The sequence below is a fragment of the Indicator indicator genome, chromosome 3 (genome assembly GCF_027791375.1).
Source record: "Indicator indicator isolate 239-I01 chromosome 3, UM_Iind_1.1, whole genome shotgun sequence".
In the NCBI taxonomy this organism is placed as follows: Eukaryota; Metazoa; Chordata; class Aves; order Piciformes; family Indicatoridae; genus Indicator; species Indicator indicator.
The window spans coordinates 31,591,811-31,613,880 of record NC_072012.1 but is presented as its reverse complement, the minus strand read 5'-3'; the positions used below and the strand labels follow the sequence as shown (position 1 = coordinate 31,613,880).

At 38.5% G+C, this 22,070-nt stretch overlaps 1 protein-coding gene across 13 annotated transcripts in view; it reads right to left on the bottom strand.

Annotated features, from left to right (window-relative positions):
* The window catches only part of CADPS2 (calcium dependent secretion activator 2), a 275,871-nt gene that overhangs the window by 140,897 nt on the left and 112,904 nt on the right, over positions 1–22,070 (bottom strand). For all 13 annotated transcript variants that reach the window (XM_054399799.1, XM_054399797.1, XM_054399808.1 and 10 more), the window contains exons 6-7: positions 19,469–19,590; positions 5,939–6,050 (exon numbers count right to left, since the gene is read on the bottom strand). In XM_054399799.1, coding sequence (XP_054255774.1) covers positions 5,939–6,050; positions 19,469–19,590 — 234 coding nt within the window. The remainder of the gene's footprint in view (positions 1–5,938; positions 6,051–19,468; positions 19,591–22,070) is intronic.

Genomic DNA, 22,070 nt, shown 5'->3' with positions numbered 1-22,070 from the left:
CACAAAGCAGTATTTCAAACATAACACCACTCTAAAAAGCAGTACTGTTCATATATTTTATTTCTTGAAAAGCATAATTAACCATCAAGTTAATTTCTTATACATAGTTCTTGTGCCACGTGTCACATCTATAAAACACAACATATTTTCTTCTGTCCCAATAGGAAAGTTAAGACAAGGATTTGAGTAAGTATCTGCAAGGAATCATGAATCTAACAGATATTATTAAACCAAAAATATTACAATAGTGTCACTCACATCTAATAATTTGAAAGATGACATCAGATGAAGGCCTGACAGAACTACTGAGTATGTCCAGTACCTTTTAGAGAGACAGGAGAAAAGAAAGTATATTCTGATTTTAATAAATCGTGAGACTAGGTTTTTTTTGTTGCCCTTTTTTTTTTTTTTTTTTTGCAAATGCCTGCCAAACACGAGGAGAGCTTATTCCTTCTCTCCCAAGAAACAAGTTGATTTGCGTTTTGAGTAGAAGTCATCTCTTACAAAAAAAAAGTAAAAGCATTAAGAGTGTGGAAACCTTTGAGTTCTAAAGAACTGAAGAGAAAATGATGTTTAGCTTGTCTTTTTAAATGAAAGATTATATAAACAGAATTATTACTCATTCCTTGCACTTAATCACCTGACATTCACATAGGACTGCAGGTGATGTTACGAATTTTTCCTTTTCTACAAGCCACCATTCCTGTTGTCCTGTAACAGCTTATTACAGCTCACGTGTTTCAAGTGATATCTTTCTCCTGTCAACTTTTTGAGTTTTTAGAACACTGATGAAAATATAAGGAGAAAAGTCTATAATTAATTCATAACTTCAGTACTGACAATTCCTTCTGAATTTTTAAAGTTATTTGGAGCTTTGTTTTCAAACCTCTCACAATGAATATACTTCGCAGAATATTTAAGTATGCACTTTGTCATGCCTCCCAGCTTTAAACAACGAGAGCTAAAACCTTTGTCATCAAATTTTTTATCATTATAGACAAAGACATGTACACACATGTAGACAAAGCATTTGACATGCTGTCTCGGTTTGGTCGGGGAGAGAGACGAAATTCCTTTTAAGACATTCCCATGTTGTGAAATCAAGGCACAAATGAGGCCAAATATCAAAAGTGAGGTTATTTATTAAAGGATAAAGTAAATGGAACAGAGAAAGAGAGAGGCAGAGAGAGAGAAACAAATGAAGAAAGAGAGGAGAAGAGCAGGAAAGGAATTATCACCCCCCGCAAGACGCTTTCTTTGGCTGGAGGAGGTCTGAGGAAGGGTGCTGCCACTTCAGCTTGGATGAGCGGAGGGAGGGGGAGAGATGTCCCAGGGCTCATCCTTGTCGGCTTGTGCTGCCCTTGGCTGGAGGAGGGGAGGGAGAAATTCCAAAGTCCAAAACTTTCTCTGAGAAGCCTCCAGCATGTGGTGTCTTTTCTCTTCTCCATGAGTTCTTCTTTTCTTCTTACAGCAGGCAAAACTTAGGGCATGGAGAGAGGGTTCCTGGAGTGCTCTCAGGTTGGATGTTCATGGTGATAGTCTTTTTCTCTCCATCTGACCTGCTAAGGCTCAATGTCTTTTATTCAGTTAATCGCAGCTCCCCCTGGCCCACACCCTTGTCACATTAACGCATATGTGACTGCCAGGTGTGCTATCAGGCAGAGCAGACCCATCAGGCAGACCCATCTGAAAGCTTGAACAAATCAAATTTGTTATCTGAGAGCAGATAACAAAGTAGAAGGTTCAGAGGCAACAGTGATTGCAGAAATACTTCCTCTTGGTATGCTGATGTTTAGATAGAGACGGTTGTCCTCTTGTCAAAAGGAAATGTAGCCTTCAAAAATGACCAATGAAGCTACGAGGAAAGCAGACTGGGAAGCTGCAGGCACACTTGAAGAAAAATCAACAGTCGAGAAAATCTTTACTTTTCCCTCCATCCCACACCTACAGCTGAGTTTAGTACCCAGCTAACTTGTGTACTCCCATCCCAGCTGCCTCCCCTTCCCCATCCTCTAGTTCTACCCAAGACCACGATATTCAAGAGTTGAACCGAAGTGCTGGAGTTACCCACTCTTTTGACCCCAAGTATTTGAAATCAGATAGATTTTACAAGTTGGAGTGGTCTAAGACTTGGGCACCAGACATTGGTAACTGTGACAATGCTCAGCAGGCTATGCTAAGTTTTGGATCACCATCACAAGCAAAAAAGTGAAAGTGAAGATGTGTAGCTGCTCCTTAAAGCCCTGGCTCAGAGGCATAGATGAATCCTAACAGAAACTCCTTATCTCACCTTCAGTACAGTTCACAACATGCAACCTTAAAGAAAATGAAGGTACAGCACATCAATAGCCCCATAACACAGCTTGGGCCACCTTCAAAAAGCAGACCAAACCTTCAACCTGTACCCATTCCCAGAGAGATGCCTGATGCCTAAGGCTGCCCTAGTGTCCCCTATCCTGCCCTGTCAGAATTATTGACTCCAAACTCTGAAGGCTTCTTCACATTTCCTTAGTTGTTGCATGCACACATGCACACATCAATTCTGCCTTCTGTATACAGATACTAAAATTACTGAAACAACCAAATCAGTGTCAGTCACATAAAACCTGTGCCACACATTTCAAAGATACTTGAATAAAGCAAGCTCATAACATTTCCTCATTAGAAGAAACTTAAGCTTCAAGGATGCAGCCTGCCTCACTTTCTAGAAGCTAAATTCAGTGGCTCACTGCATGTACAAGTCTACACAACCACAGGCACAGACAATGGCTCCAGAAGCTCATGTTCTGCAGAACACAAACCCAAATAACAGCGTTCCTCCTCCTCCTATGCAGAACATGTCTTCATGTTTTCTTTCAGTGGCAAATAGTTTTGCCCAATTCTCTCTTTCTGTAGAGGAGAGAATAAAGCTTAAGGTTTGTTTTTTTTCTTGAAAACACCTTAAGTGGTCAGCATTCACAGCTGGATGTATTTTGGGTTTTCTTAGAGGAAGAGAGCAATGTCAGACAAGCTACACAGCAAGTACTACTTCCTGTCAGTTAAGCGCTTTGTAAATACCTTGAAGTGAGAAGATATTAAGTACAGACTCTGTACCCAAACCCTTCTGTTGCTTGGTGCTCACCTGATGACTTCTGCAGCAGAGGCTGAGCAACTCCCAGCCTCTGCTTCCCAATAGGGATTGTGTAAAGTTCTAAGTATGGTCTGTCGTTTCCACCAAAAGCATGAGTCTGCATCCCTTCTGCTCCACCGTGAGGTAGATACATCTGGAAATCAGCAGTGTCTCCTCCTGAAACTGAGGAGCTGTAGCGCTGTCATACAGAGATCATGGCCCACATCTTAAGTTTTAAGTGTGAGTGACTGCCGTGTACTGATGGGGTCAATGTAAAGGCCTTCTCCTCTGCAGCACCAGGGAAACCTTTCCTGGTTCCACCATAGATCTGTCTTAACAGAAAGCTGATCTCTTAGTAGCAGAATAAATCCTTTGGTTTCTGATCAGAAAATTCAAAATTCAAATCATGTAGCTTGATGCTGCCTCCTATTTCTAATTATGGATTAAACAGAACAAAACCTTCACAATAACTGCAGGGTATGGAAAATGCAAACTTCAATAATGTAGAAAAGTGGTATCAGGTCAAGACACACGCTTTGAAGAAGGTACTTGGCATATGAGACTTAATGTCCACAGCAAGACTACCTCAGAAGGCACAAAATTGAGTTGAATATTCAAGTACAGAAAAAAATCCAGCAGAGTATCTTCAGGCCTTTTCAGAGCATAACAAGCCTAGCTGAATCAGCTGCACACACCTGCCAGTCACTGCAGTGTACTGACCAGAAATAAAGTTGCCAGACTTTATTAGAATCAAACTTATTCAGAGGGATTCTGCATCTTTTCAAAGGCTACCTGGATTTAAATCTCAAAGCTGAAAATGAAGACACTGACAACAAAACAAGGTTTCGAAAGCCATGAGCGTACATACTACCCTAAAATTATTTTGTAAAAATTCTGTCAAATGTTTTCCCAATCTCCCCTGAAGCTAGCAACCACTATTCTCAAATACTCTGATTAAACCAGAGAGGTAATTAGGCAGATTCTCCCTTCTCCCAAACTAAGCATCCACCACCACCAGCTTGAAGTCCTGGGAAGGAGGGCAGATGCCCAAACATGCTGATGCACAGCCAACATGACCTTTTTCATGCTCTTTTCCACTGCTAAGGATCATGCACTATATAAGATCATTGTGGGAGGTTTACATTTTGCTGACTTATCTTTACAGAAGATATTTTTTTGGGCAAGGATAGGGGCTGGACATTTTTGGTAAATCAGGAATGGGTTATAAACAAGTGTAGTTAATATCCAAGCAATTCTCAGGTACACGCTGCTTCACCTAATCTTGGTACAAGCTCTAACACATGGGGAAAAAAGGTGATGGGCTCTGTTCTTTGTGACAAATGGGAATAAACAGCAAAAAACGATTATTTTAATAACCTAATACTGGTACAGACTGCCCAATCTCAGAGCACCTGATAGGAGCATGCAGACTCTCTGCCAAAAAACAACAGGCAAGGAAGAATCAGCAATAGAAAGAGAAGATGCTTCTTTCTTCCCTCATTTTTTATATATCTTGCTTTGTGTGGGGGACAGCTGGGTCAGACTCTCTCCAACAGCAGGCTAGTGAGCTCAGCCCTGGCTGAGCTATTTCTATTCTCTCACTCTCCCCTCACCACTCTCAACCAAGAAAGAAAAGTTATGACATTCTTTAAACTGGTTTGGCCAGCTGACAAATACAGATGTTGGAGAAGGTAGCTAAGAGTGGGAATGGGGAGGAGGCAGGGGAAAAAACACACAAAATAAACCTTCTAGGGCCACCAGGATACAGGTAAGGTAAAAACTGTATTCAGTATTTAACATTTGAAATGCTTCCATTGTTTAAAATGATTTAAAACCTTTTAATCTCCTGTCCTAGAAACTCAGACAGGCTGCATGATAAGACAGCAGAACAAGGTTGCAGAGTAAGAGAATCCTGCTAACATTTGTAATTCTTAGCCCTTTTATTCAGTTGATGTTTCTTTTCCTCTCTGACTCCTTGGCAATGACTATGCTGGCTGCTGTGCACGAAGGCCACATAGTCCCTTCTCCACTGCCCTGAACTTTCTTATTGCCTTTCCTTCTGCTTCTTTGAGAGGACGGAGCAAGCACAGAGAGAAACTTCTCTGCCTTTAATAGGACTGTGCAGTTCCTTTCAACGTCTTTTTTCATTGTTTTGAATCTAAATACTGCTGACTGCTCTGCTCAGCTATACCCCTGTGGCTCTTCTGTATCTGCCACAATGCCTGCCTTGCTCCTGTCAGGGTGCTAACCCTACTGGAAACCTTTGCCATGTCTATCTCACTTTCATGCTGGAAGCCTCTTAGAAGAACATGAGAGAAGTAATACTGGGAACACAATCCTGACCTTGTAAAGTGATCCAATGTGTTGAAGAATCTGTCTTTCTGCAGCTGTCTGCAGTTGGAGGACACGAAGTGGGGGGAAGCCCTGCTCTTCCCAACAAGAGGAGGTTGCCGGAGAGTGGAACAGCCACATCTCTGCAGAGCTGAGCATTAGAAAGTGAGCTCTCCTTTAAGTGGTACATGTCAGAGGGGAGAATTGCAACAGAAAATGGCTGGCAACATTTGTAGACCCTCTCAGCCTTGATCATACTACCCTCCTTTTTCTATGATACTTTCTACCCTCTAGATCCTGATTTTTGCCTAAGAAGGATAAATGATCCTGTGAGGATAAGGAAAATCTGAAAAGGAAAGAAAGATTTATATAGTACAAGTACCTGCAGCAAAGCAGGTCCTGCACCGAATATCTGATACCATCTTATGGCACATTTGATCAATACATGCATTTCTAAGCATTTCTCACACATTGTTTGTTTCAACATATAATACTCACTCTTCCCAGTTCTTTATCTTCAAGTGCCAGCACCCCAGTGCTTTCTGTAAAAAGTTTTACTTTGACAACAGGCCGAGGGTGAGTAGTGGTGAAATCCCCTTGAGTTCCCCATCTGCAATAAATAAAAGAAGAGAGCTTAACTGTGGCTCAGAACAGGCCTGAGAGTGAGAGGACTGCAGTATTTTGAACAGAATGTTTATTATTAACTTAATTTCCAAACTTTTGTGGGAAGAGGGCAAGACAGAGAGGGAAGGTATATTTTTGATCTTCCAAAACTAAATATTTACATGGGGAAACTGTCTTTTCTCTGTGATAAGACAAGTCAGGATTTTTCTGTATGAATTTTGTCACCAAAAAAACCCAACCACAAATTTTTAAATGGCAAAATCCAAAGAATTGAAATTTTATCTTCCTAGGGAAAAACAGAATCAAGGAAAGAAAGAACGAAAGAAAGAAAGAGAAAAAGAAAGAAAGAAAAGAAAGAAAGAAAAGAAAGAAAGAAAGAAAAAGAAAGAAAGAAAGAGAAAGAAAGAGAGAGAAAGAAAGGGTTTTTTTTTTCTATTAAATACATTGAGTTCATTATCTTGTGCATAAAATTCAAATTAATCCAGCAAAGAATAATGTCTCAATTTCTAAAAGACAATTTATGTGTTTAACTTTAGATAAGCAAACAATGCAGAAAGACTTGACCACAGAATTTTTTTTTTCTGTGAGATGATATATCTTAGTATAACCATGTAGGAAAAATATAAACAAATACAAAAATGGGAAAAATGTTATTTATCAGAGTGACTGTAACTCTGCAGGACAATTATCACATAAGCCTTCATTCTTTTAGAGAATCTAAATTAGACAGACAAACTTCTAGTTGTAAATCCCTTATCTCAGTTAAGACACTTGGTTTGTCAGCATTTTACCCTGCTCTGTGTGACAGTGGTACAAAAAAAAAAAAAGGAAAGTTACATGAATGAGATTGCAAATTCCTCTGCTAATCTATTCCATTTTGCTAAACAATTGCATAGTACTCATTGCATTGATGATACTGATTCTGATTATCCTACTATGCACAAACAAAACTCAAAAAGTGCAACTCCAGTTTCTCTTATTTTTTTCAACTACCTGAGACATTACAGTTAGCATAAAATAAAGAAATAAGGAAAACAGGTGATCTTAAGAATATGCTCTATGAAAGGACGTATTACATAAGCTAAAAGCAGTATTTTCATTTTTATATTCAAGAAAAATGTACATGGACTCTCCATTGTTGGAAAAATTAACATATAGTAGTAATCCTCCATTAAAGGGAACTTAACAGGTAAGAGAAAATCCTCCATCTGACATGAGTTACAGACTCCAACACAAAACCTAGAAAGTAATATGCAACCACACCTAAAGGCTTCAGGAAAGCAGCAGTTCTGTATAAATCAGTCCTACAGGTGTCTGAACACATGCCAGATGATGAAAGTGAGGTTCACTGAAAATTAGCTGAATTTTAGGTTATGCTTTGTGTTCTCTGCTTTGCCTGGATTAGATAGATTCTTGCTCACTCTGTCTGTGGTGGACATACCATTAGCCTGAGCTAAAATGGTAATTGAAACAAGGACTATGACAAGAAATTATGTTCCTGAGAGGGAGAAAACCTGTTGTGTGATGTGATGATAGGTACTGCAGTTGCAGGATAAGACAACAAATAGCACTGCTGCTCTTCCCAACGGTGGTCCCAGGGGTAGGTTTTAAAACAATACAGAAATGAGATTTTCAAGGTAAAAGCATCTTTGTAAAAGATGAGAGAGTTGCATCTTCAATCTCCCCTGTAAGATCGTGCCTTGCAATCACAAACACAATTGAAGCACTTTGTTAGCTTCACTGTCCCTCTCTGGCACTCCCATTCAAGAGAGGCAAGAAATTACTGGATAGAGTCCAGTGGAGGGCTATGAAGGTGAAGTGGAGCATCTCTGATAAGGATAAGGATGATAAGGATAAGGATAGGCTGAGAGACCTGTGGTTTGTTTAGCTGGGAGAAGATGAGACTGACAGAGGATCTTCTCAACGCTCAGAAATATCTAAAGGGCAGGCATTAAAGGATGGCACCAGACTCTTTTCAGTGGTGCCCAGGAATAGCACCGGGGAATGGGCACAAACTGGAACACAGGAAATTCCACCTAAACATGAGGCAAAACAGCACTGGAACAGTTTTGTCAAAGCATGTCTGGATCTCATGCAGTAGTTATATTATAAAATAATTCCCAGTACTGTCTGTTCTTATTTTTTAAAATCTTGCTAGCAAAGTCATCAAAATTAACAATAATTTCAGTGCTAAATGCTGCAGTGTCACTCACTGCACTGTCAACTGCAGGCCATGTAGCATGCTTGAGCTCTCTAAAACACCAATTTTAAGTCTGAAAAAAATAAAATGCTGTCACTTCGGGCTCTCATTTTACCATGTTACTTTCCTTTGCATACCTTATTTTTCTGTTTTCACCTATTCATTCTTTTTACTACAGAAACTACAATGATTTGATGTTTGATCACGTTCAACTACAAGTTCCAGTCTTTTCACCATATTTACACTGCTGCCAGAAGTATGTGGGCTAATACCACAATTAGTGGCAGAGTCCTTCACAAAAGTTGTTTTCTCTTCGCTGTGACTATGCCCATTACCAGAAAGGAGGTGGATGTTTATTTCAGATAAAGATTTATCACTATCACAGAACCCCATCTAAGTTTATTTATCCATGTCATTTTGGAACACATTTCATAAACTAGAAACAACAGTGAATTTTTCTCTCTCATGTTTTCCACTCTAATCATGGTCTCTGTTAGGAAAAACTTTTCTTTACGAGACCTTAAATCTCCAGTCTTAAATGGGAGTGACCATCATAAAATGTATTATATTAAGTAAACATCTAGGAATTTTATTTTAGCCCTACTTATTAGAATGTTTTCTTTATGACAGACTATCAACTCTGCAAAATTTTGCACTGTTAGGCATTGATTTTCCACAGCAGTTAGGAAACCTTCTCCTCTTTGAAACCAATACCAGAGTGTATTGTTCTCTTTGGTGCTTCCTTTTGCATCTTTTTAGGTGTTATTCTTGGTTTATATCTAAATAAAACTATCTCAAGAAGTTTCTTAATTCTTCATTAAGAAAACTGTGTCAGAAGGCCTCTTACTGTTATTTATTCCCTATACATTCAGGGATGTGGTACAGAGCTGGAACGAGCAGGAGCACCCACCAAAACCAGTTAGTTAAGTGTCTGACTGCTCCACAGGATTAAGAGATATACCAGCAGCTTGCCTTTGCACATCTCAAAGCTGTACTGGAAATACAATGTTCATATCTCTGTAACATCTCCCTATCTTAACTATTTCAAGAATCTGTACTGACTTTGTTGTTTCTACCTTGTTTAGAAACATGTTTTAACCGTAGAAAAATAGGTATCTATAATCTGTCTATTACAGACTCCCACCAGGATATCTACCTTGCTGGCATTCCCCCTGATTTTTACCCATAACACTTCAACTCTACTGTCACCATCATTAAGCTCAAGACAATCAAAACACTCTCTAATATACGTAGGATGATTCCAACTTCTCCCTTTAATGAAAGTTCTCAAAATGTTCCTGCACGACCAATATAGTTTTATTATGCAGCATCAATGACTTAATAGGGCAATAATTATTCCTTATATGCAACAGTACAACCATTCCTCCCCCCCCCCATCTATCTATATTTATGTATCTATTCTTCATTACATCAGTGGGATCTGGAATTCATGTCTGAAGCCACAAGAGAGTTTGTACCTTTCCAAAAGGCTTATAATGTGGTTTAAGTAGCAAAGCAAAAAAAACCTACATTTTCTTATTTCGCTCTCTGAAAAGTAGTCATTTATTCTGATGGAGGTACAAGGAGAAAAATTTCCTCCATTGGAGCAAGTACATTAAATTGCAAAAAGTAATGACTGAAAGACTGAAAGTAGTTCTAAACGAGTAATAATATCCTTTTACAGTAGAAGTACAGACAAGTCCCATGCTTTCTCATCTCACCTTCAACAGAGGCAACCATGACAAGTAAGGGTGAAGATTTTCAAGGTCATGGAACAAGACTGACAGACTGCCAGGTATGGTTAACCATTGCTACATACTGTGTGAAGGATACATGAGAGGCATTAACTCCCATTTCCCACTAAATTTCAAACCCTGCTATGGTCTGGTGATGGACACCGGTAAGGCAAAACATGGTCATTTATGTCTCCAAATTTCTATATGCATATTTAGTTCACTTTTGCACTGAAAAAGATAATTACAAATCCATCACAGCATTGCTAAAGCTTGCAAATTCTATTTATTTATGGAATCATAGAATTGTTAAGGTTGGAAGGGACCTCTAGGATCATCTAGTTCCAACCCCCCTGCCATGGGCAGGGACACCTCACACTAGATCAGGTTGCTCAGAGCCACATCCAGCCTGGCCTTAAAAACCTCCAAGGATGCAGCTTCCACCACCTCCCTGGGCAACCTGTTCCAGCATCTCACCACCCTCACGGTGAAGAACTTCTTCCTAAGTCCTATTTAATGTTATTTAGTATTTATGTGACATTTCAAACTTTCAAAATGTTGTACAAATGTTGAGAAACTGACAGTACTTTGATGAACCAGATAGATGTTGTCAGCTCAGTCTAAAGATGTGGGAAAACAATTCACAAAATAGACTGACTTTCTGAGCCTGCACAGAATGCCAGGGACATCCCAGGAATCAAATGAGAAAATTTCAGTATTCCAACTGGCATTAGACCACTTCTCTTTTATTCTGAAATATCTTTTACTCTTCTTTCTGACTCTTACTGTTCATATCAGCTGTCCACATTACTCTGCCTTTGTTTCTGTTGTCCTCCTACTCTCAATCTGCTGGTACTGTTTTCAAGCAGGCGCATTAACCTGTAGACCCACACCTTACATGCTACGTAGGTATTGAGAAATTTCAGGATCTTTTTTTTTTTTGCCTTCATCTGTTCTGTATTCTGAAAGTACCAGACCTCTTAACACCTCTGAGGACCAATGCACATACTAGCACAGTGACAGCAAAGAAGAGCCCGCCCATGGTGGGGTGTAAAACAGTTTTCAGAATGTCATGAACATTTGAGATGTACAAAGTATTCCCATCCTGAACAGGACTCAAAAGCCAGAGCTTCTCTTTTTTTAGACCTTTTCCTCAACCTTCCTCTCCACCCAAAATAACAACCCAAAACTAAATAAAAACATAAAACTTGTTCCAGTTCAAATGTTTAGCAATTGTTTTGAATGTACCTGCATTATATTGCTTACAACAAACATCATAAAGTTTTTGAAAGGTCTCTTCAAACCAAGATACTAGAACAGTATATTTTGAAAATGTAAAATGAGACCTTCTGATCAGATCAAAATTTCAGAGAAATCCACAGGAACTGTTTTCGTGTCAGCTATTGCCCACAAACAAGACTTACATTTTCCAAAGATGAGGCAGGTATAGGTGACTTTGAATAAAAAACTTCCAAATCCACTCTACCAAAGTATTCCAGAAGGAGACTGGAGGAAAAAATTGAGATAATCCCGCCCTACTCCATCTATTTTTTTTTGTTTTAACCACCACCATCCCTCTACATGATACCTTACAGGCTGCCTTTAGCCCAGCCAGTGACCATGTTTTTACAATAGTATGAAGGCTTAGCCTGACAGAAAACATTTTTCTTCTAAGTAAGATTTAATTGGCTTTGGCTTAACGCCACACAATTTATAGCCAAATGTCTCCCAGTCTGAAGCTGTATCACACATCTATAGGTACTTGAGCACAATGTCAGAGGACGTGTATGTCCATCTGCGAAATATTAGTCATATATGCTGTGGATTGGTGGGAATAAGAAACAGATATATAATGTATATTAAGCAGTGTGTAAACAGCCTTTCTCCATCTCCTGATTGTTATAGTGAAAGGGTGTTTGAGCTGAAAATCTCTATATATCCTACACCATTCTGAGCAATGCTTGCTGCATTAGAGAAGTGGGCATTTCTGGGATTTGTGAGGCTCCAGGGATGCTTCGTAGTTTGTAAAATTCCTTGTTCCGGGGCAGGGGCTGGGCTTTCTTCTTCTGGTATCCATTTTTGTGCAGATAGCATGGCACAGGTTCCTCTATGGATGTTTTCAGGTATTTTCCTTTTTTTTTTTTTTTTTTTTTTTTTTTTGGTTTGGGTTTGGTTTGGTTTGGTTTGGTTTGGTTTTTTTTGTTTTTCCCCCTGTCTCTTCTGCTGTAATCTGATATCCCTGCGATAGAGTAGTAAATCATGTGTACCTCAGCTAAAATTCTCTACTTTCCTTCTGTTATCCCCTGTCAGTGGGGGAGAGAGAGAGAGAGAGAGAGTAGGAAGGTGGGAGGGTTAATATCCCAACTCTCAACAGAGAACCTATTAATCGTAAGGCATTCATCCCCCTGCCTTTCAGCCTGGGGTCTAAGCCAAGCAGCAGAAGGTGGTGCACCAAATCAGAGCACCAATTCTTCAGAAGTACAAACATCGCACCAGGGCAGAAGCCCTGACTGCTTTCAGTCAATTATTAGCATGCTGATCACATAAGAGCAAGAAGAATAACCAGGACTTAGCTAGAACAATCAAAAAGATGAGGAAACAAAACTAAAAAAGGTGATACACCCTGGAGGCAGAAAGATTATGTTTATTGCTAACTATCAAAATAGAGATTACAACCAACTTTAATTACCTCCTTCCTCCTCTCATCGCAATTTATGCCACGAAATACTTGATCTTGCAAGTGAATATTCCCTTCTAACAGCAGTGGTTTTCAGAAGTCCCTTAGGTAGACAGACTTACAAGAGAATGATTTGGGAATTAATTTAGGCTGCAAGGAACCTTTGGAGGTCATCTGCTCAGAGCCAGGCCAGTTTCAATCAGGTTGCTCAGGTTATTATCCAGGCTAGTTTCAAATTTCAGATTTCTTTTAATACGAAGAGTCTGTATGCAAGTTATATTTGTCTGCCATAAAAGAAAAGTCTCTTATACAATATAAAATAGCAACCAATGGCAGAACATAACACAGAAACTTACTTATTTGAGAAATCTTGTATCTTTTTCTTGTGGATATCATATTGCTTTTTATATTTGAGCTGGTTAAGTACTATTTCTTTAAAGAAGCAAGCAACTGACCAGACATAAAGAATAACTGAATAAAATGATCATGTAAATTTTCATCTGAATCCATGCTTCTTTTGTGAAAGTCTGCCATCATTAAACCAGAATACAGGCTGGGATAAATGTGTACTTTTTCTTCTTCATTTTTCCTTTGCAGAACCAAGAAAATATCAGATAATTTTCTACTGGCAATTTCTTCTTCCCTCTTCACAGATGAATACTAGACCGATATATATATTATATTTGCTCATAGCATCCAATTTTTGAAAGGTAATTTCTTCCACCCTATTTTGTGAATTGCTACAATCATGACAATTCAAAAAAGACAGACTTACTGACATATGACAAGGTGAAAGCCACAATAGTGTTTGTTCTTTAAAGACACAAAGATGAATAATCATTATGCAATTTAATCACATCTAGTTTGTGCAAGTAGTTAGCCTTTGTTTCCTTTCACGATTCTTATCTCTTTTGGTTTCCCTAAAATTCCAAAATACTCATTAAAAGATCATGTTCACCTTCAGCAAGTTTTCAATATTGCTCACATCAAGACAATTATGTCTCTCAGGCTTTAGCCTTTGAAATGATCATACAAATAATATACAGAGGTTTTCTAACATATGACGTTGCTTTTGTAAATGTTGCATAAAATGTATTTGTGTTTTAAAGAAAATAAGTCTGGGTGTCAAAAGCAGGCTGAACAATTCTACTTCATCTTCCTCTAAGGTTAATGCTGGATTTCACTGCACTTATCTGTAAGTAAAAAACTTCAGTCGAAAGAACAGTTGAAATCCATCCAATAAAAGATCCTTTTCAAGAAGCTAAATCCTAAAGAGAATTTACCCTCAGAAGATATAGTAGGGAGGATATGAACACCCAGCTAAGCATGGTTAGATGAGACACTATGAAACTGCAATCTTATTATCCCTCTAAAAAAATCCCATGTGTAAATATACTCATTTCAACAAAAAGCAACCAGATATACAATGGAAAAAAGCCCCACACCTTAAGGAGCGTTGGTCAACTTGCTAACAACACACTGATCATCAGATCAGTTGTCTCAACAGCAGTTGTCTGAACAGCAAACACTTGTTTCTGACCCTATTTCTTCAAGTTTAGTCTGTAGTTTTATACTTAAGACTTCCAGCAATAAGGCAGGAACAAATTTGCAATTCTACTCTTTCTCCTATGTAAGAGCAATAACATGGATTCCTACACATATAAACAGTAACAGGAATGATTACTGAAAACTAACAGTTTAATTAAAGTATTACTGACAAAAATTAATCTCATTTATGCAGATATCTCAGGTAGAGAGCAACAGCAGGTGGAAAAGAAAAAAAAGTATGTGTGCCTTCACTTTCCTTACACACTGTGTTGTGCAATCACAAGTCAGGTGTGCCATATCTGCACAGGGTTGTAGGTAGGAGCATTGTCTCTTTTCATGTGACCATGTTGTTAAATAAAGTTCTAGAAATTAAGGCACTTTTTTTTTTTTTTAACTGTTACAAAAATTTTTTGGGGAAGTAATCTTCAATTATGTATCCACAAGTACTGAAAATACTTTATGGAATTAACAATGGTAGAATATTGCCTAAAAATAATGTGAGCAGCATTTATATTTATTTGTACAACCTTGAGTGAAGTTCCTTGTCTCCTTTGGTCAGATATTGAATCATGTTGTTTTTTTTTTTTTAACATACTTCTAATCCTGGCTCCATAAACATTTTCTCCTCGTGTAGTTAAGATCTTTTTCTGTTGCATAAATATGTGACAATAGAATGCCACTTGTATTGATAAAAGATTGCACATTCCCTTATTTTATCTTCAGGCATGATTATACATACCCCAAAAGATGACACTTTCAAGAAAGAATAGAAAGCAGTGATAAGAAAACATGCAGACATCAGACTGCACAAGACTAAAAACTAAGCCACATCAGTAACATTTTAAAAATTAAATTAGCACTTGATTTTGCAAGATGACCCCCTGTGGCATCACAGCAACAAAGCTATGCAAAGCTTCACACAACTGAAGGGGTTCTCTGAAGGCTCTGCTTACTGATCTCTGGAAGAAAAGGTCACAGGCTATGTTGGAAGGATTTTCAGTAGGGCTTAAAGGCAGGAAACAGCTGGAAGGAATGAAGAAATATTTCACAGGCAGTAATAAACATTTTAGAAGGTTTTCAAGTCAAGCTGTATAACTTTCTGTTTGTAATATTGTCCAAGACTTAATAAGCTCAGTCCAACTATATTGTTCTATAGCATTTGCATTTTAGAATGACCACTAGCTACTCAGTAACATACATATAAAGAGTGCTTTATTTAGCTTGTTAAAGAAGAAAATGAAGCACTTTAATATAAACTCACAGAATTATTTTTCAAAGAGAGAGAATTCACATAGGGGTTAAAAGCATTAAGAAACCAGAAAATATTTCTTACTGATAAAAATTGTGCTCTCCTCCCCGGTCTCTAATTACATCTCTCCTCTTTAATAAAGAACACTGTTTCATATTTCCTTATTACTCTAGGGGTAGCTTTCAGAGATTCAGAAGAATACTTAAATACATATTCATAAAAATAATTGAGAAAATATTCAGCATTTTTGAATAGTGGAAAAATACTGAATTAAGTCTCCACTTGACTCATGTTTCCATTAATCTTTATTTTAAGGTCACACTGGTTTGCACTCCACTTTGAAGCATTTGAGTATCTCATTTTCTCCTTTTCACTGTCAAAGCTTTTGAAACTTCTGACTGAACAGTAGCATTTCGCTGCATACACTGACATTGAACAGACGAAAAAAACAGGCACAACTACTTCTTCATACTGCTTCTTGCTGCAAATATAGCTACCAGTTCAAAACGATAAACCATCTACAAAAACCCTTTGTGACAAGCACATGATTTGAAGCTCTTGCCGGCAGTCTTCTGCAGCAGGCTGGTGGTAATCATTCACTTTTCATCACTGTCTCATTCTACACTTAGTGTGACAGCTTTGCTCTCCTTTTCTATCTCCATGTCTTATATAAAATCTGAAGTTGTGTTCTCATTTATCTGGGATTTGTCAGTGGAAATATGTTACTGTGAGTGATTTGAAGAGTTGAGCTGAACTACAGTTCTCAGTTATTTTTTTTTTGTTTTGCAATGAGTTTTGTGTTTTCTTTCCCAGCCTCTCCGATTATTTTGCTTCTTATCAGAATGACAGTACCGAAAATTATCCCAGTAAGGAGCCAGATCCAGCAGCAGGCAAAGTAGGCAGTACCCTAGGGCAGCCAACATCTTGCTTTTTTTTCTGAATAAGAAAAGAGATGGACTGACTGTGCTTGCCCAGCTGGTCCCTGGCTTCTACTTACATAACTTTGCCCACTGCTGCCAGAGAACCAAGGGGAAAGGGTGCATGCCTCTTTCCAATAGTAATACCATTATTAATATCAACAGGAGCAGGAAGTCACTTCCGTTTCCACCTCTTTCAATACCTCCTCTTGGCAGGAGAATATCCAATCCCTTCACTCAATAACTTACCTCATGACTCCAGCAGGTCTCTATCACTGAATAGTGAGGAATACTGAAAAAAGCAGAGGGACAAGAGGGGGCAGATGACTGCATGGGGCAAGAGACATGTTGGTCATAAAGGTAAGAAAGATCTTAGAAGGACTGTGACACAGGCTGGGATCAGAGAGAGAAAGAAAGAGAGATACTTTAAGTCTCATAAAGCTTGAGGGCTCCTCCCTGCCTGCAGCAGTATTTCTTAGGATCTCATCCACTAGTGTAACTTTCTGATTAAACTCTGCCAAGCCTTATTAGTTCCTTCTGCCACCAAGCAAACACCAAGCAATATTGCTACTGTGAAGAAAACATGATTTGGCTCTCACAGAAAAATTAAACTCTGGAACAAAGGACCTCCCATTTCATAGGCAGATTCCTCCATTTTCTTTACTGTTAGCCCATTATTTGCTGATTTCGTGGTTGTCTAATATTCTCCTCCATTGCCTCAAACTAACAGCTCTCTATATGCTCACAAACTATATGTTTCTACATGCTCATAATCATACTGTACATCAATGTCTCATAATTACTCTTGGAGAACCCTACACCTCAGAAGAGCACAAGAACTAGATAGATTTTGGAGATCTGTCAGCTGTGCCCCTTCAGGGTACACTGTTTTGTAGGACAGTAGGTCAACAGCCCCAGTAACTCCCAGTGACGTTCAGTTACACCACTAATGCTCGGTTTAGGCCATCTCTTAGAATCACAGAGTAGTGAGAGCTGGAAGGGACCTGTTAAAGCAGGTTCACCTACAGCAGGTTGCAAATGTTATTTGATAATGTCATTAGACATTAGCAGCAAGGGACAGCTCCAAATATATCAACATCAGGTCCATATCTAAAACAACCAATCAATCAAAAAAACCCCAAACCAACAAACCCAAACAAACTCCCCTACCCTAAGTACCCTACTCCTGCATTTACTGAAGCAGCATAATGTGCTTTTTCTGTGTTTGTCACTTTTTTGCTGTTGTGTTTCCCCATCCTCTGTGTACTTCCCAAAGCATCATGTGCTTGGTGGTGCCTAAGTTTCTGCTCCTGCTTAAAACAATTAGAAAACGATTAATCACAGCCCTTAACCTCAGGCTGTCAACATCTGACTTGCAATCATCATCCCTAAAGATGCATAATTTTTTCCATACAAATCCATATGAATCTGGTTCATACAACATCTCTTCTATAGAATAGCCCATAAGCTGACTCCCAGATACAATCAACTCAGATCCATTAAGCCTGAAATCTGCTAAATCAGTTTACAAGCTCAGAGCAGGTACCAACATTACCCCTTTTTCTAGAAAAATTCCACATCTCGTATTGACTTCATCGACTCTGAACCTTCTTTTTCACAAAATTTCTACTTTGACAGGTAGGAAAATCAACTAATCTGTTATTAATTTTTACTGGATGTATTTATACACCATGTATACCTTCTGATTGGTTTTACAAACTTTACCTTAACCTGCACCCCTTAGTATGTAGTAAGTAGACCACGAATCATCCCTAGCATGTTTTATTCACAATAGGCATTGGCCAGGGAAACTCATTGCAGGGAACAGTTTGAGAGTAAATCTGAGATCAAAGACAAAGGACAGCTTGGATATGTACCCTCCATGAGAAAGCCTTGCAGTTCCCTGCAGACCCCAAGCTACTAGAGAACACTCACAGCATGTCCACAAACGAGCAGGGAACATTGCATACCCACTTATGACCTTGCTTCAATGTGTAGATCTGTGTGGGTTTTGTGCTATTGTTGCTTTTTGAAGTTTTGTATGCACTACAGGCAAATGATAAGACTGATAATTCCTATGCTCTGCAGAAGGAATGCAGCCAAGGACTGTGACTAGTGAATTTTACATCTTACAAGTTCTGCAAAGCTGTTTGAATATGATTCTGGAGTAGGCTGCTAGATTACTTGGCAAGGAAAATTGCTGCAACTAGGAGAAAGTCCATCAAACCTCCTCCTCCTCCCAATCCCAAAAGAGGCAGAAAAAAGTCTGTGCTTATAATTTCTCCTAACAGAAGTCCATACTTATGGACTGCATGGCATAGAAACTACCCTCTCAACTCCCTTGAAAATGTTTTCTCAGGTACTGTAACAACTGCAATTTTTAAATTGTCTTTCACAAGACACACTATGGTGCCAGTAAAAACCCAACACACTGTCTGGAAAGTTATCTATAAAAGGCTCCAAATGACATTTTAACAGAGAGAGAAGTGCTTGAAATCAGTGCACAGGTCAACAAACCAAATGAAAAAAAACACTTAATTTTCTTCCTCTCTGTCACTCTGACTGGTTCAACTACAGATGGTATGATGTTATCTCCCCTCCAAGTCAGTTTGTTGACTGACTCCTTCAAAAATTAATTGAAAGAAGTGGATTCCATAATTTCAAAAGAAATAGGCTCAGCAGGTAAGTAAGCTTTGTCAAGATTGATTACTGAGTATTGATTTTCCACCAATTGTACAAGTTACACTCCACAAGGCCACCTGCACATTAACCCAGAATCTATAAAATCACCCCAGGCTAACATCTATCCAGAGGTTTGTATTTTCCGAGGATGCAGCCTTTAGCTCCTTCCTCACACACACATTCAGAGGCATTCATTTGGACAGCATTCACTTTGTACTTTTCCATAAATAATTATTGTCAGTATTTTTGTTTTTCAGAAAGATTTTAAGATAACTACCCAGCAAAAAACTTATAACATGATGCCAACTTAACTGTAAATACTGTAAAGATAGTTAGTTATGTTCTCCTATGACATTAAGGAAAGAGATGCTGGATGTAGAAACAGTAGCATGGCTTACTGTGGCCTGGAAGCTTCCGCCTGGTCTGTCTGAAGCTTCTGACCCCCTTCCACTTCCATGGTGCAGTAGACAATTCGATTGGGAGCAACTGACTTCAAACCTTGCACCTCCATTATAACAATCTGAGGTAAAGAAAGCAAAGAGTTCATCCTTCAGAAAACATTACATAGCACAGCTATTGCTGTATTAAGCTCCATGCAGGTAAAAAAAAAAATATATTAAAAAATCCCCAAATCCCCCTCAATAAAATCAATGCAGATGGAAGAGTTTTAATTTTGTCTTTTTCCACTTTCAACAACATAGTAGGAATTGAAATCTTTATGCTGTTTCTACTTGGACAACAGCCAAAAACTCACTCCAAACATAATGTAAATGCTAGTGGTTGAATTTGAGACTAATGTCTAAATGTAAGTCTAAATTTTAATACATGAGTAAATGCACCTTTTAAGGAGTCATTTAAGTATAGAACAAACAGATTGCTAAATCAGACTATAAACAAGACAAGTAAGTACACTGATCACATCTTGGAAGGTTAATTATGGTGCTGTGACAGTGGAGGTTGAAACCCTTGAATCTCAGAAATGATTTGGTGATGTGCTGAGCATGAGGCAGGTCAGAGGACTGCTATCAGTTGCTACAATTTTTTTTGCCCTGCCACTTACTCCTCTTCCTTCTCCCAGCTCAGTACTTGCAGTTAGGTTCAGTGTGCAAATGGGCGATGGGGCTAGGCTAGATAAAGGGAAAAAGTCAGCTGCACCCTGAGTAATTCACTCATCAGGGAAATTCTGAGCTTGGCAGATACCATAGTTTTTCAGCTCCTCTAAACTACTCAGAAGATCCAAATGAATCCCTACTTCAAACGCTCTCTGCCTTTTATAAACCTTACAGTTTGTCACAGTGTGAAATTACAGGAATTTTTACACTTCAGATGTTTCTAGCTCAGAGATTTGACAAGAAAGTCAGGTTTCCCTGCTTGCTTTGGAAAAGCTGTTTTCATTTCCAGCCCTGTTTGGGTCTAGGAGAAGAAACGGGGGAAAACATAGTCCATTAAATCAGCAGAGAAGCTGCCCTCAACTGAACTATACAAGGAAAATCAGGGTTTTTTCATCATTTCAAAGGTGACAAGTAATGACTGCTTTTGGTCTCAATAGAGGCAACTGGTTTCTTAGGTCAGCAAGCAACTAATAAATGATTTTGCTACTGTTTGTGTGTTTACCAATCTGTTTCAATTCAAATTTCTTAAGACGGATTTCACCTCTAGCTGCAAAATCCTTTGTACTTTAAAACTCTCAGAGCCTTAGTAATAGTTAGATGTCTTGAAAAATTGCTAGTTTGATAATATTACAGTCAGATGACAGACATTGATCATTTAGAACATTTAAAAATTACTCATAAATTGTCAACACTGCCTGTTATGCTTTATAAATAATAACAGCAGTTCAGGAAGAATAATGTAGTCATCTCTCTTTTCCATCTTTTGTAGTCCAAGAATGCAAGCAGTTATCAAAGTGATCAATGACCACAGAGAGATCCTTCTAGCTAGTACTGCCTGTATGTTCTTTCCACATGCCAAACGCACGTCCTTGTTGAAAGCAGACTTCATATTTATTAATTTTTTATGCTGATATTTCTTTTCCTTGATTTTCCCATTGCCTAGTACATTTGTCCTTGGCAGCAATTCTGGATGCCAGCAATGGAAAAATGTTGCATTTCATTAGGAAGGAAACTGTCACTAGTTGATTTAGTAGCTCATTAGCTGATAACAGCTTCCTAAATATTGCTTGTCTATTTCTGAAACTGTCCAACAGCTAAAGAACATAAGCAATTAAATCTTTTCCTACTACTTTGATATTTTATTTATTTCACAAATTTCTTCCAACAGGCTGTTTGAGAAACATCCAACTCGCAAAACCAGTCACTGTCACTTGCAGTGATGCACAGGGGTGTTTCTTCTCTTAGACAGCAAGGTCCATTCCAAACAGAACACTATAAATGTTACTAAAACCTTTTGCTGTTCTGTCTTAAGAGCAACTTGGATTAACAGCATGAACCTCAGCCACTTTCCCTCTGCCACGAAACTTTCATCGAGTTCTTCTACTCTGTCCTAATATTTAGACATATTACAGATTTTGTTTGCCCATGTGCTTGTGCAGCAGCCCTCTTAAGGGGGTATTTTGCTCGTTACCCAGCCATTTAGTTACAAGCACAAAAGCCATGACATGGACATGTTTGTGTGTTATGCAAGAAACATGAAAGTGTGCACATACAATCTCACATTTTCAAAAAAATAAAGTATTATGTCTCCAAGGAACTGCAACCAGGTTTTCTTATTTGCCCATTTGCACATAAAAAGAGTATATCTTTCATTTTTCAGCTTAAATGAATATAATTTCAGCTGTTTCCTTTTGCCCTGATATGCTCTGAGATTTAGCTTCCCAAGATGCTGAAGACACATTCTTGTCCAGCAAGAAACTCAACATATGTGGCTAACATCAGGTTTAAAAATAACGTTTCTCCTACTAAAAACTGCTGCACATTAGAGTAACAGTTCAATTCTTTGCCTTGCACATGATGAAAAGCATGCAGAACCCTGCAGAACATT